The 15,259-nt window shown below is 54.2% G+C and overlaps 2 protein-coding genes across 4 annotated transcripts in view; one reads left to right on the top strand and one right to left on the bottom strand.

Annotated features, from left to right (window-relative positions):
- Nucleotides 1–87: 87 nt before the first annotated feature.
- Nucleotides 88–8,891, bottom strand: TULP2 (TUB like protein 2). Of its 2 annotated transcripts, XM_019798155.2 has the most exons (13): nt 8,638–8,891; nt 8,311–8,343; nt 7,799–7,850; nt 7,259–7,385; nt 6,508–6,645; nt 6,130–6,246; nt 5,003–5,124; nt 4,059–4,349; nt 3,053–3,165; nt 2,415–2,529; nt 2,230–2,328; nt 1,832–2,003; nt 88–1,544 (listed from the first exon to the last, which is right to left on the bottom strand). In XM_019798155.2, the coding sequence occupies exons 2-13, from the start codon at nt 8,340–8,342 to the stop codon at nt 1,411–1,413; spliced, it is 1,512 nt and encodes a 503-aa protein (XP_019653714.1). In that variant the 5' UTR covers nt 8,343; nt 8,638–8,891; the 3' UTR covers nt 88–1,410. The 2 variants fall into 2 exon arrangements, with proteins under 2 accessions (XP_019653714.1, XP_034493653.1); XM_034637762.1 differs by lacking the exon at nt 6,130–6,246.
- Nucleotides 8,892–9,515: 624 nt separating this feature from the next.
- The window catches only part of NUCB1 (nucleobindin 1), a 19,851-nt gene continuing 14,107 nt past the window's right edge, over nt 9,516–15,259 (top strand). Inside the window, exons 1-4 of one of the 2 annotated variants that reach the window (XM_034637957.1) lie at nt 9,516–9,611; nt 10,019–10,185; nt 12,661–12,768; nt 15,104–15,236. In XM_034637957.1, the coding sequence (XP_034493848.1) occupies nt 10,030–10,185; nt 12,661–12,768; nt 15,104–15,236 (397 nt within the window). In that variant the 5' untranslated portion in view covers nt 9,516–9,611; nt 10,019–10,029. Of the gene's footprint in view, nt 9,612–9,997; nt 10,186–12,660; nt 12,769–15,103; nt 15,237–15,259 lie in introns of those variants that run through there. The other variant, XM_034637956.1, reaches the window with a different exon arrangement.

Below are 15,259 nucleotides of genomic sequence, written 5' to 3'. Positions count from 1 at the left end.
GGTAAAGGCGAGTACCTCAATAGAGGACAAACTATATTTCCCATCATCCCTCAAATTTGCCTCTTCTTGTCCTGAGCTGCTTTTGAACTAAGAGCTGGTGGGTCTTGTAGTTTTTCTTTGGTATCGGCCTACATTTTATTAAACTTGGGACAATTATCTCCCCTGAGGGGCTGGGAGCTAGAGTCACTGATCTCAAAAAAGTGTTCAATTCCAGTTTTCTGAGCCTCCCTGGACTATACTCATCCTCCTACCTCCCACTGTCCTTTCAATGGTGAGTTGCCCAAGGCTTTCAGTGGTCCAATTTCACCTTTTTAAGCCCTGTTCCATAGACTGTTACCTTACTTATAAAATGTGACTAACAATAGCACAAGTCTTACAGGATTGTAAGGCCCCAAAGGTGTTCATATTTATTTATTTGCATTTTTAATTTTTTTAAGATTTTGTTTTTAAGTAATCCCTATGCCCAACGTGGGGCTTGAACTCACAACCCTGAGATCAAGATCCCACCATCCACCGACTGAGCCAGCCAGGCATCCCAAGTCCAAATTTAAAACAATGCTTGCCAAATAATAAAAGTTAAGCGTAGCTAGTATTGTAATTATTCTCACTCTCACCCACGCATGTCTTGAATTAACCATCCAGGTTTACATCTCCAACTCATAAGTCTTTTCTGACCCCATAAGATCTGTCCAGCAGCTTAAAGAAGAGTGGCTCAGATATCCTGACCCCTGTCGAGCCTCTGACCCTGCCCCTCTCCAGCGGTTCCCCAGGCTCCTGCCACACTATCCTCCTTTCATTTCCCAAACGGATCAAGCCCCTTTTCACTTTAAGACCTTTGTATGATGGGGTGCCTGGGTGGCTTCGTTGGGGTCCTGGGATGCCTTAGGGTCCTGGGATCGAGCCCCAGCATCGGGCTCCCAGCTCAGAGGGAAGGCTGCTTCTCCCTCTCCCACATTCCCCTGTTTGTGTTCCCTTTCTCTGTCAAAAAAAAAAAAAAACTTAAAAAAAAAAAAAAAAAAAAAAGACCTTTGTATGAGCTGTGCCTACTGCCTGATGTTCCCACCCCTGACCCTCTGGCCCTAGTTTCTCGTGATTCTTCAGATGTAGTGTGAAAATCACTTTTTTAGAGAGACCTTGATCTGACCCAGCTAAACTGTGCCTCCGTGTGCTTTTTCCTTCGTAGCAGAGGAGCATTTTGATTTCTTTGTTGTTTAAGACCCATCTCCCATGACTGAGTCCCGAGAAAGCAGGTGCTGCTTAAAACCCTACTTCCTGGAGCACAGGCCTGGGCACCCAGGCCGACTATGATGTGTTGGTTATGAGTAAGGTGGTGCAAAAGAAGGCATGCGGGGAGCCCTTTCTCCAAATGAGCAGGCACAAAAGCTGGTGAGGGCATGGTATTTCATTGGATTACTCACATGCCAGCTTGCCATCGAAACTGGACAAGCAGATGGCAAAGGCTTGGAACGGGCAAAGCGGGAAGCGGAAATCCATGGTGAACCTGTCTGAGGACACGCGGCCGAACTGGAGCACCAGGTAGTCCGCTGAGGAGGAAGTCAGGAACTAAGTGAGCCTAGCCCCACTCCTCAACTCCCTCCCGCGGGCTTCTCAACTTCCAGAACTACCGCTTCTCAGGGGCTGTGCGGCGCTCCCACTAAGCCCAGAAACCCTGAGGGCCGTTTAAACTACAATTCCCAATAGGCTTTGCAACAGCGTGGACTCGGCCCTGCCTAGAAAAACGCTCAAGTGCTGATGGGAGAAGTAGTTCTCGTCCGCTCATGCCCCCCTCCCCCCGCCCCCGGCCCAGGTAAACCGGTTCCTAGGAGCTCACGGTCATCCGGATGCACGATCTGGAAGTTCTTGACCGAGGCCGCAGTGACTCGACCATGAAAATTGAGTACGTAGGCGCGGCTCTCGTCCTTCCACGACGGGGTTTTGTTTCGCATCAGGACCAGACCCTGGCTGGCCCCCCGCTGGAGGCGACTCAGTAGCGACTCCTTCTCCTAGAAGATAGGGGAGGGGGCGTGGTTAACCTACCACCAATGAACTTTTTTTCTCCGGACGCACCCTAATCTCTCCTGGAGAAACATAAAAGTCTGACAAAGTCCTTCTGGCTTCACATATGACCACCTGCAAGCCATGGGTCCCCTTCTCCCTTGGGACCTAGGGTAGTTCCCCCAGACCTTCCTCCCGGACTGACCCAGAGATTCTCAACTTTAGCCAACTCACGTTTTGAGGCTGGACGCTGATTCTCTGGTTCTGGGCATCAATTCCTGGAATGACCACAGTCATTTTCCGGGGCCCTCGCAATCCCAAGATGTTGGTCTCCTGGGGGTATTATGCTCCAGTTGGCCTGGCTCTTTCTCCCTCCCCCACAGTCCTGCTTCATTCTCTCTTGTCTCCCAGACACTCACATAACATACAGCCGCCAGCTCCTGTCTGATCCGAGCGGTCTCCGGGACAAAATTCTTCCTTTCAGGATTCACCCCACTGTCAAAGATGGTGTACTTGGTGCCCAAGACATTGGATCTGCTCCAGAAGGGGAGTGGTCAGAGTAAAAATAATTACTGTTTTGCTGTACATTAAGCGCTTTCCCAGGTCATGTCATCAACTCTTCTCATTAACCCTCTAGTTGGGACTTAAGTTCTGTTCTCCATGTATCTACAGTCCCAGGCCCCTCTGTTTCTTTGATGAGCCATGACTTTTAGTCCCCTGCCTTTTAGGAAACTTCTCCCCCCCTCCCCCCAAGATGCAAGAATGTGTACATCACAGCCCTCTCCCAGGGGAACTTAGGAGTCCCACCCCCTTACCTCTCAAGAAGTCAAATGTCTTAAATGTCAACCTCTGCTCCAAAGCTCTTAGTTCTCTTATTCCCACCCACCCTGGGGCTACCACCTGAAGATATACACAACCCATCAATCCATAAGACAAAAGGTCCTCGAGCAGGTGGAACTTGTGCTCTGTGGCCTGCTTGTCCCCTTCTCCTCCCGCCCCTCCTGGCGCCCCCGAGGCCTCCTGCCACCGGTTTCTCGCGTATCAGGGATGTGCCCACCTGACTTTGCCCACAAAGTTGTCCCCATCCCGAGATAGGTCTGTGGGGTCCAGGGAAATGAGGTAATTCGAGGTTTTGCTCCTTTTTCTCTTGCGCCCAGCCAGGAGGAAGTGCTGTGGGTAGGAAGAACGGCCCATCAGAATCAGTTTCTGGTATCTGGCTAGGGTTAGGGGTCCAAGACAAGGAAACACCGCGTTCCCACGGCTGAGGAGAGGGTAATGGAGCAAAAAGCATCCCGAGCCTTGCTGGGAGGTGTGGGTTCTCACTGAAGGAAGTCATCAGCTGGGTCCTGAAGGGGAGCTTCACATCTTAATATCTTCCCCCACTCCTTCCGCCATTGGGTCCCGAGTCAGAGGGGACCCAGCCAGGCTGTGGCAGACTGGGCGGCTTTGGAGAATAGGGAAGAGCCTCATTTGGAACATTGCAGCCGGACTTTGGCAGGCATTTCATCCGGGAAAAGCAGGTCTGGCACTACTGAGTAGGGGAAAAGCCTCTTTTTGGGAGAGTGCTTTGAAGAGAGGGCTCCACACCGAGGGGGGAACTGACTAGCTTGAGACCTGCATGGTTTGGCTCTAGAAGACACAATCCACGAGGGGAGGGGCTTGGTTCCTGAGGGCGGGGCTTATCCGAGGATTGGGTATGGGCCTGATAAGATTAGAAGGCCCAGTGAGAGGCCGAATTTGGACAAACACTACGGGGCCAACACCTAGAGAAGGTGTGTAAGGGGTGAGGTTTTGGACCCTGAGATGGCGTGGCCTGACTTTGAGAAAGATGGGGCCCATCTCAAGAGTGGACGAAGCTTAGTTACAGGCTTGGTTAGGGCCTATTCTATTGCGAAAGCAGCGTAGTTCCGTGAAGGGCAGGGTTTGGCGTTGGGGTTCACAAGTCCTAGCTCAATGTCATCATTGAGCAAGACCTGGATTCGTGAAAGTCTTGACCTCGCTCAGAAAGGGGAGGGACTTGCCCCTGGGAGTTATGGCTTGCTCAAGAGGCCGCCAGACCGCACCTTTCGCCCGTCGGCCGCCTCCAGGTAGAGATAGTAGAAAGGGAACATGCCCTTGTCTACCCCGCACTTGTCGCGGCTGATGCGGCACTGCACCGTGTGGCCGCTCACCGCCGGCCGCATCACGTAAGCTTCCATGTCCTCCCCCAGCCGAAGGCCTGGCGAGGGGGCCACATGGCTGTGGCCCGCGCCGACCTCTCCTTCCAGTGTCTTGAACACCTTCTTTTGGGCTGCCGGTGGGGCGTTCTTCACTGTAGACTCGGACTCCTCTTTCTTCTCTTCCGGGTCTTCGCCCTAGCCGACGCGCCAAATTCAAATTAAGGGATGTTGAGACCCGCCCCTACCACAGGCTTACCAACTACTGATTGGCCATCCCAGCTCTCAACCATGTTTTCTGCCTATTGGTCAAACGTCCCAGCCACGTGCTGATTGGCCAGTACCTTCAAGGAGCCCACCCAGCCAAGCCCTTATCATCTGTTCTTTAGTCACCACTAGTAGCTTCCCTCTGAAGCCACGCCCACTCCATCTACAGATTGGAGAACCTCTTTGAAAGCACTGTCCATTCGGTTAAAATCAGTGTTGTTTCCGTCTAGATAACGTAATACGGCCCAGATCTACCCAACTGAAACTATTTATCTTTCTTTCATCAATACCTTCGTGAGTGCCAACTGGCCCTTCCTCATCACTGTTTCACCCTCTCCAAAGCTCGCTGCCTTTCGGTGGGCTGGATTTTAATGTATGTGCTTACATTGATTTAAATCCTCTAGATGGACTTCATAAATGGTACACACACACACACACACACACACAACTTCTAGCCCAATCATAACAGGTTCCACCCACCAGTAAAAGGGCCTCTGATTGGGCTGTAGAATTTTAGACCCACTCTCTCTAGAGTCAAAGGCTAGCCCTGGTCCTATATCCTGATTGGCTGTGCCACCTCCCACCTTGTTGGAGGCTAAGACTCCACGTCCCAGGTCATCATCCATGCCAGGTTTTGGTTCTGGACTGGGTGCCTCATATCCATCTCCAACATTCTGGGATTTACTCTGTTCCTCCGCACAAGCCCCTAAGGGGTGGAAAAAGCCAAGAGTGACTCAGGACACCTGGGTCCCAGGAGCTTGGGACCAGGTCACCAGTGCTATCTGGAAAAGGCCAGATATCCTGGGTTTCTGGCCTCTTCTTATTACTCATCACACTCATTTGCCAGATCCTCCTCCCCCATGGGCACAGGTGTCTACACTGGCTGAGAAGTCTCTGACTGCCCTGGGTCCAAGAACAGGGTGGGGTTAGAGTCTTCCCTTTATCTTTTCCCAAAGAGTACATCAGAGAGATTGGGAACTAAAATGGAAGGGAGGAATGGGGCTCGGGGTGATAATTAAGAGTCCTGTTATTGAATCGTTGGTCATGTCATGAGAATAGAAGGAATTGTCATACAATATTAAGAAATAACAAGCAACGATGCTACAACATAGATGAACATTAAAAACATGCTAAGCAAAAGAAGCCAATCACTAAAGACCATATACTGTATTATTCTGTTTAAACGAAATGTCCAAACTGAGGGCTGCTGGAGGGAAGGGGAGTGGGGGGATGGGGTAACTGGGTGATGGGCATTAAGGAGGGCATGTGATGTGATGAGCAGTGGGTATTATAAGCAACCGATGAATTACTGAACTCTACACTGAAACTAATGAGGTACTGTACCGTATATTAGCTAATTGAACTTAAATTTTAAAAAATAATAAATGAAATGTCCAGAATAGGCAAAGAGACAGTACATAGTGGTTGTCTAGGGCTGGGAGAAATGAGGTGTGTGTGTGTGGGGGGGGAGTCGAGGAGCTACTGCTAAAAGGTACAGAGTTTCCTTTGGGATAATGATAATGTTCTAAAATTGGTTGTGGCGATGGTTGCTTATCTCTGTAAATATACTAAAAACCATGGAATTGTAAACTTTAAATGAGTGAATTGTACGGTATGTGAAATATATTTCAATAAAGCTATTACAAAAAAGGGGGGAGGATTTGCCACATAGACCAGGGGACCAGATTTCACCCAATGTCCCAGAAATTACCAGGTGGTTGGTGGGCTGGCCAACCCCTGCGTCGAGTCCCTGGAGGCTCTTTATAAGGAGGTGGAGAAGCGGGAACGTCCTCCACGGAGACTTCCTCCAACTCCGGATCGGAACTGTCTGGTAGCCAGGATAAAGGAGAGGGACTAGAGACTGGGATTTTGGGGGGTGGGGAGGTGAGGAAGGGGCCTGGAGATTCAGATTCCTGAGTGTTGGAGAAAGAGTAGCTTCAGGATCTGGAGTCCTTGGTGTCAGGGATGACAGAGCCCGTGGGGGCCTGGACTCCTGGGTTCTTTGGAGAGCAAGGATTGAGGTTCCAGACTCCTAGATCTGGTGGGAGTGTAGTTCTAGGGCATAGGCGGGCCAAGGACTCGAGATTACCTCCTCCTGTCGGGGATGCCAGTGGGCCACGGTCACCGCTGCCATCTCCACCGCAGCTCACGATGCCCAGGGCACTGTGGGCACCAGAGCGCAGATGTGCCTCTGGCACATTCTCCTGGAGGAAAAGGTTCCCAAGGCCTGGGAGAGGGTGCAGCGAGGCCCATTAACACGAGGTACAAATTCCAGTCCTCTGCGAAGATCCGCTCCCCCCCCCCACTCCCAAACACCGTCCCCGAGTGACTGCCCAAACCCCGGAGACCCATTCAGAACACAAACTCCATCCTATGGCTCAAGCAAGCACACCCCTGCGGCTAAATTGTTGCGAACTCCGTGCCTACACAATCCCACACACGGCTCTCGGTCTCTCCAGGACCGGTTTCGAAAACATCCAGGCCTCGCCCCCCGGACTTTGTTAATTCCAGCCCTCACCTTCTCCCGAATTGAGTCCCTGCTTTTTCCAGGGCCACCACCCGACCCCTCCAGGCTCCGCCCCAGAGCTCTAGGAAGCCCAATCAAGGCATTCTCTCGCGCCCCACCCTCTAGTTGGACCAGGCTCCGCCCCCGCGCTCTTCCAGCTCCGCCCCTGAGCTCACCCAGGTCCCGCACCCGGGTCCCCAACGGCTCTGCACTGGGCTCTTCTGGGCTCCGCTCGGCCCCTTCCCTCTGGGCACTTGGGGGCCGCGTCCCAAACTTCCGCAGATCCCTCCCTCTAAGGCCTAGGCTCCTGCCCGACACTAGAACTTTTCCTCACCAGTGTCACCCGCGAGACGCTCCTCCCGCCGCCAGCGTTGCCGGGGACGCAAGGAAGCGTCGGGATTGGCTTGAACCATGAGGGGCTCTTGGCGCTTCCGCCGCTGCTTCTTCTCAAAGAGCCGCCGCTGCGGGAGTGGAAAAGGGGGGTGTGGGGGCCAGGAACCGGACGGGAAGACAGGGGAGAAGGAGGGCCTGGGGTAAGGGGAGGCATGCATGGGAGGGAGTCCGGGAGTCCAGGCTCTCAGTCCCTCAGCTCTTCTTTTCTCGGATCCAGAGTCCCGGCACCCCGTCCCCGCTTCCCCCAGGACCTAGCAGTCCTGCCCTCCAGAACCCTTGTTCCTTAGAAACTTTGCATTCTCATCACCAAGGTTTCCTTCTTTAGGGTCCCCAATTCCTATTTTCCCATTTCCCAATCGCAGACTCGAAGCTTGGAGAGAGCCGATGAGGGCCAGGAGTCCCAGAGCAAGTCCTGGGGGTAGTGCTCCTGGAAGCTCCGGAAGACTGAAGGGGAGGGGGGCAGGACTCCCTGGCATAGTACCTGCTGTTCCAGCTTCTGCAGCCTCATGGCGGTGAGCTCATCCCCCAGCGCCCTGAGAGAGGTGCGGGCTCATGGTGACAGCAAGCAGGGCACCCCGGCTGCCCAAGAGCCCCTCCTTCCCTTCCTTCCTCCTACCCAACTTAGGGTTCTGAGCACTTTTAAGGTCACAGAAGGAGCAGAACCTGAGCCTGGCCACCAGTTCTGAAGCTCTTCTTCCCCAGCATTGGCCTGTCTAGAATCCAGCAGTCAGAGGTCCCAGGTCCCTCCTGTCTCAGGATTCAGGAGTCCAGGCCCCCAGCCCCTCCTCTTTCAGACCCATGAGTCCTCATGCGTAGCTCCCTCCCTTCAGGACCCTGAAGTCCAGGCCCCCAGCTCCTTACCTCTAGGCCGATGGTGCTGAATTTGCAAACATGGTCATAAAGCCAGAGTGGAGTGAGTGTGGGCATAATCAAACTTTTAAGTTCCTCCTGTACCCCCATTTCCACCCCTGCCCGTCGTGTTTCCCCACTCACTCTTTCTTCCATGTGTCATTCTCCTGAGACATTCTGGAGAAGCAAGAATGAGGAGTGAGGACACAGACCCAACATCTCAGTGGACTCTGCCATCCAACACCCGATCTTAAGCTTTAAAATTCTCTCCTGGACCCAGGCAGCCCAAATTCCTGCATCTACTTCGTCAGGGACCCAGCAGCCTGTTTCTAGCTTTCATAACTTTGAGGGGCCCAGGAATCCAGTTCCCTCTCCCCCAAATAGCTAACTGGCCTGTACACAGGCACGGGAACTTAGGACTCTGGGCCCCAAACACTCGACCCTCACTAACCCCAGACCTCCAGCACCCACCTGCCTGGGATCCTGGCAACTCCTCTCCTCGTGCCTGCAGAGGCTTTTCACATTCACACCTCAGTCAGTACCTTGCCTCTCTGGGCAATTTCTAAACATACCTAACCCTTTCTTTGGCTGGGGACCTAATCTCTGGGTCTCTGGGAAATAAGCAGGCAAAGAAAGAGGGCTTAGAGGGAGGGGGGGGATTCCCACAGGGACCTGCCCTAATCCCCTCCCCTCTGGCCCCTCACGCTCCACTTCCAACAAAGCAATGACCCTTGGCCTCTACAGCAGCCAGGCAACCCTGCTCCAGGGTTCTGAACTGGAAGGGCATGCAAGGTGTTCCTTAAAGGGACCCAAGAGAGCCGGCATCGCTGGGTCGCTCTACACTATATATGTGTGTATACACACGCGCGCTCACACACACACACACATGTACACTCTACACTATATACATACATATACATACGCGCTCTACACTATATACATACATACATATATATAAGTATATATATATGTGAAAGGCGTATATATTAGAAACTGAGAAACTTTTAAGATGACCTATACCAACGGCTACCGATTTGTAACTTGCAACCACTTCTTGTGGAAAGATAAATGGGGAAAACTACAACTGCCAGGCGGCGAAGGCAAGGGGGCCTCCTTGCCCGCGGAAGAGGCCTCATTTTCCCCCTGCCTGCAGGGAATTGTAGCTCCCTTCCAAAGCCTCCGCTTTCCTTTCGCCTGAAAGGCAGGAAAAGCGGCGTCAAGAGGTAGAGCTTCCGAGAAAGGACGCGAAGCTTTCGAGAACAGACTAGCGACTTCGGCAAGGGGCGGGCCGCTAGACAGGGACCCAGGGGCCTGAAACCAACGCGGACCAATCAGGCTCCTGAGGGCGGGTCCTCTGCGGGAAAGTGGGCGTGGCCTAGGGGGGAAATCGCCGGAACGCACCGGAGGTCCCAGCCCGGGAAAACGCCCTCTGCGGGGAAGGAAAGGTGAGGGGCCGGGGGCTCCTAGATTGGGTCCAGGGGAGGAGCGGGAGAAGGGGACCAGAGGTCTGGAGCTTTGGGTCTCGGGGAGGATGGACTGGGCACTAGTACTTCTAGGTCCTGGTAAAGGAGGTAGCTGGGGGCCTGGACCTTTGGTTCTGGGGCAAAGGGGTCGAGATCCCGGGTTCCCGAGGGAAACCTTACTGAACGAAGAGGCTGGGTTCTGGGAGCCAGGACTCCTGGGACCAAGGAAGGAAGAGCTGGAGGTGCGGAATCCTGTGTCCCGGGAAACGAAACGCTTTGAGTCTTGACTCTTAGAAGGGGGGTGGGGGTGGCGCTGGGGGCCCAGACTCCTGGGCCCAGGGGAGTAGGCGACTTGGGACAGACATTATCCACCTCTCTGCCCCTCACAGGCCACGCCGCCATGCCTTCCTCTGGGCCGCGCGCAGCCCTCCTCCTGCTGCCGCCGCTGCTGCTGCTGCGCGCCGTTCTGGCCGTGCCCCTCGAGCGGGGGGCGCCCAAGCAGGAGAGCCCTGCGACCGAGAGCCCCGTGAGTGGCCCTGCCCTGCTTTCCAGCCAGGTGTTTGCGAGTGGTACTACAATCCCCGCGGATCCCCGTCGTCCCTGGGTGGATACTTCCCCCACGGCCGCGGCTCGGAATTTGCCTGCCATTCTTTGCAGTCCCGGGGCTTTGACGTGGTGAAAAATTCGGGGCGTGTGTGTGTGTGCGCGCGCGCGCATATTTCTAAGCCCCTGGCTCTGAGGTGTGGGGGAAATCAGGTCAGATTTTAAGTGACAAATCTGCATCACCCCCTACCTAAATCCGTATTCTTTTAAGAGCCCCCCTCCCCTCAAGAAGGAATCCAAAAAAGAACTACATTTCCCAGTAGCACCTTGGGCAGGTGGTGTTTCTTAACTGGGGTGTTCTTGCTTCATGGAACTCGTGGGAGTTGTTAAAATTATGAAGGTAATTCCAACATGTGTTTATCAAATGCTATGAAACCTTTGGTCTTAGGGAACTGGGGACTTTAAAGATCCTCAAGGCCAAGGCCCTGATTTGTGGCCTGAATCCTCCTCCAGCTTTCAACGGTAATGGGCACATGGCTATCTCTGGGAGGGATTATTCCGTGCTCCTTTGTGGCCGTCCCAACCTTGTGAATTCGGCTTCTGCTTGGTGAAATCTTTGCAGACTCAGAAGGGCACTTCTGAGTTCCCTTTCCCTTCATTCTTCCCACACATTTCTTGAGAATGGACACCAGGGTGATGGTCAGGGAGGAAGGGTCACGAGCTGAAATCTGAAGTTCAAGGGAGAACATTCCAGGCAGGGAGAACAGCCTGGATAAAGACTGGGTGGTGAGGAGAGCAGAGTGAGTAGAGAGACCCAGAGATGGCCAATGTGACTGGAGCAGAGTGGGGGGCGGGGAGAGGGAGGTCCTGTCGGGACTCCATGGGTGCTCTTCAACCTTACCTACAGATGAGGAAGCTGAGGCACAAGAGAGTTTAAGTAACTTGCCCAAGGACCAAGGTTGCCAGATTTAGCAAATAAAAACACAGGACACCCAGTTAAAATCGAATTTCAGATAAGCAGGAATAATTTGTAGTATAAGTACACTCCAGCTGTGTATTTATACTGTAAGTTATTTGTTGTTTATCTGAAATTTAAATTGAACTAGGCATTCTAGCTGTCCTAACCAGGTCACCTAGCTAGTAATTGGCAGATTCGGGATTCCAGCCCATTGGCTAAGCAATCAAAGATGTCCACACCTTGGGGCGCCTGGCTGGCTTAGTAGGGCATGAAACTCTTGATCTCGGGGTTCTGAATTCGAGTCCCACATTGGGTGTAGAGATTACTAAAAAAATAGATAAATAAACTTAAAAAAAAACAACCAAACAGTTGTCAACACCTTAGTTCCCAGAACCTGTGACTATCTTCCCTTATAGGGCAAAAGAGTGTCTGTGGGTGTGATTGAGACAAAGCTGTTGAGATGGAAAAGTTACCCTGTATTATCCAGGTGGGCCCAGCATAATCACAGGTGTTCTCTATAAGAGGGAGGCAGGAAGATCAGAGTCAGAAGTGATGTGTGACGTAAGCAGAGGTCACAGTGATGCAGGGTCACGTGCCAAGGAACGCACGCAGCCTCTAGCAGCTGGAAAAGGCGAGGAAATAGATTCTCCCTTAGAGCTTCTAGACTAAGCTCAGCCCTGTCCACACGTTCTGGGCTTCTGATCTCCCTCCAGAAGAGAATATTCTCGAAGAGAAGACATTTGTGTTGCTCTAAGCCATTTAGTCTGCGACAGTCTGTTGCAGAAGCAATAGGAAATTGGTATACCCACAATGTCATGGCTGGGCCTTCAGCTCCTGGTAATCAAGCACCTACTGTGTGCTCCCTACATACAGAATGATAGTGTTGGTAGATCGCGTTGTCTCCTATGTCCTTAGCATTGTGCCAGGCCCTTTATCTCTTGTACTTTTCACCACAGCGCTGAGAAGTAGGGAATTTATTGCCTATTTTGAAATGGCAGAGGGAGGCCCAGGAAGAAGAGCGTGCCACCCACCCACACATGGCAGGTCTGGGTCCAGGAGCCTCAGGATTTTTATCTGTCTTGTTCACTTGCTGGGTCCCCTGTCACAGCAACTGGCACACAGTAGGAGCACGTGATCGCTTGATGAATGAGGAATGAGTGTATGTTTCGCTGCTTGCCAGCAAATACTCTTGTGTCCGCTCTGAGCACCCGCTCTGCGCGCAGCGCTGGGCTGGGTGTCTGTCTCCCTGCGTGATGTTTACTTCGTTCCACTAACAGCCTGGGAAAAGATGAGTGCTGCGGCCCAGAGGATCAGGCAGTTTGCCTGGGGTTACAGAGCACATGGGGATCAGAACTGGGGTCATCTGGCTCTAGAGCCTTTGTCCCACGGGGCAGGCCTGCCTCTTGCTCCAAGCAGGGGGTCTCAGGTCCTTCAGCCAGCGCCCAGGGGAGCGGGGCCTGGCTCCTACGTACAGGGAGGAACCGGAGGGGGGTAGGGGCTGGGCTGCTATGTTCATCCCTGTCCCCCCAGGATACGGGCCTGTACTACCACCGCTACCTCCAGGAAGTCATCAACGTGTTGGAGACGGATGGGCATTTCCGCGAGAAGCTGCAGGCTGCCAACGCCGAGGACATCAAGGTGCGGCTGGGCGTGAGCCAGGTGGGAGGGGAGGAGGGGCGCCCACACGCGGAGGACAGAGTTCAGGTAAAGGACCGGCTTCCCTAAGTGGGTCACGTGGCTCCAGGCCTCGCCAAACGGAGGCACTGGGACGCGCTTCCTCTCGGTGCCACGCGGTCGGGAAGAGATGTGAGGAGCGCGGAGTGTGTGGTTAAGCCTGGACGCAGATGGCACAGGCTCCCTGTCTCCGCTCTACCCTTCGATGCTGTGTGACCACCCTTCACTGTGCCTCAGTTTCCCCATTTGTAAAGCGGGCGTAATAGCAGAATCGGCATTACAGGATTCAGGTCAGGATCACCCAAGGAAAGACCAGTCAAGGCCTGAGACGCACACATAAGGCTCCAGAGGGGCTGAGGTTGTCCTCATTTTCTAAAGGCAGACGTGGAGGCCCACGTGGCAGTGTTCGTCATCCCGATAGGCCCGGTCTCCCTGCAGGGCTGGCTGAGCCCGGAGCCCAGCTCAGAGAGGATGCCGGCCCTCCCCCATGAGGAGATGGGGCCCCGTTCCTCCTCCCCGCGCTTTCGCACACAGACCCCCCCCCCTGGTCTGGTGTGTGTGGGAATGCCCCACCTGGAAGAGCCTCCTTGAGTCTCAAACACCTTGGTCCAGGAGAGGGTCCAGGTGGCCCCGCTCCCGCAAAGCCTCCCAGCATTCCTGCGGCTCTCATCCGTCCCCATCCACCTGGCCCCCTTTGAAGGACCGGCCGAACCAGAGACCATAGAGCCCAGCTGGGAGAACCGAGGTGCAGCCCTCCTCTACCCGCCCCAAGCAAGCCCAAGGTCATAGCACGGGGAAATGACCTTGGAAACAGAGTGGCCAGTTAGGCAGGTTGTGGAGTGGGACGGTGCCCGGGTACAATCCCAACTCTTCCTCATTCGCTCCGGCCTGAGTGGCCACACCCTCTGGGCCTCCGTGTCTTTCTCAGAAACCGGGAGGCCTAATGCAACAGTTTTTGTGACGTGAGAGGTGGTTGCGTGGGTTGGCGAAAATCCCCACTAGAGGGGCTCGGTCAGCACATCGTAAGGCTCCTGTGGATGTCAGTCGTCATCCTTGGTGGTGGCAGTAATGTCCCCTCCAGTCCTGTGGTCCTGAGCAGGAAAAGGATGCAGGGATACACAACACCAACCCGGTGTCCTCACTGTCCAAGGGACCTCGGGCAAGTGGCTTCTCCTGCGGGGCCTCAGGTTATCCATCTGTAAAATGGGGCTATGGGCAGGGTTAGAGAACAGACCCAGGGAGACCAGCGCAGGGCTTGGCCCAGAGTAGATGCTTGACTAGGTGGGGTGAACAGGACTGTCTCCATGGTCACCGTGTCCTTTGCCTCTCAAGGGTCATGGTCCCTGCGGGCTGGGGAGCCACGATGTGAGTCTCAAGTGACCGAAAAGGCAGCCTGTACAATGACAGATAGCAGAGGGCGCTGGTGGGAGGGGAGGGTCCAGGAGGGCACAGCCCAGTGTGACAAGTGAGAGAGGACTTCTAGAGCAAGGATGCTCCTTGCCCAAGTGAGGTTCGAAGTCTGAGTGGGGATGTCCGTGGTGTGGAAGTTGTTGCAGTGTGTAGGGGGGGTGAAGGCCTGGCATTTCAGACCACGGAAACTGTACAAACGAAGCATTCTGGTACCTTCAGCTGTCTGCCCATGGTTCCTGATCACTGACACAAAGACAGGGGCGATGGGGCTGGAGAGGTGGGTGCGTGCGGGGTCTTGAGTGCCGGGCTCAGGGATTCTGTCCTGGGGGCACTGGGGAGCCGTGGGGGTTGTGAGCAGGAGAGGGATGGGGTCAGCTCTGAGCAACAGGCACAATCTGAAGTGACAGGATGAGCAGCTCAGGGAATTCACCCCGGGGGAGGGGAGCAGGGAGTTGCTGGGAGGTTCTTTCCAAGGAAGATACAATGTGCTTTGAGTTTCTAGGGGCAGTGAGGATCTGCTTAGGCTTGAAAAGGGGTGGTGGGAGAGAATTGTAGGCAGAGGGACCAACCAGCATGTGCAAAGTCCGAGAGCAGGTAAAGAGCCTTGAACATGGGGGCCAATGCCCAGTTAGTGTTGCTGGAACCGAGTGTGATTTGATGGATGACAGGACAACAGGGCTACCGAGGTGGGCAGGGCCTCAGACACCGGGCTGAAGGGCTGGATTTGGTCTCAGAGGCTAGGGGAGCGGATGGGGCAAGGGTCTGTAAGCTTTCCAGGATTCCCAAAGCTGGAAGAAGGTTCCAGAGAGGGCAGAGAAAGGACGAGGCTGCCCAGTGTTCCCCCTCCTAGGCCCCCGGCTTGACCAGTGTCTGCCTTCAATTTGGGCAGAGTGGAAAGCTGAGCCGGGAGCTGGACTTCGTCAGCCACCATGTGCGCACCAAGCTGGATGAGCTCAAGCGGCAGGAGGTGTCTCGGCTACGAATGCTGCTCAAGGCCAAGATGGACGCAGAACAGGAGCCCAGTAAGCGGGGGGGGGGGGGGGGG

Source organism: Ailuropoda melanoleuca, chromosome 12, assembly GCF_002007445.2.
Source record: "Ailuropoda melanoleuca isolate Jingjing chromosome 12, ASM200744v2, whole genome shotgun sequence".
NCBI classification, from domain to species: domain Eukaryota; kingdom Metazoa; phylum Chordata; class Mammalia; order Carnivora; family Ursidae; genus Ailuropoda; species Ailuropoda melanoleuca.
This window is presented reverse-complemented; position numbering and strand designations above follow the sequence as displayed.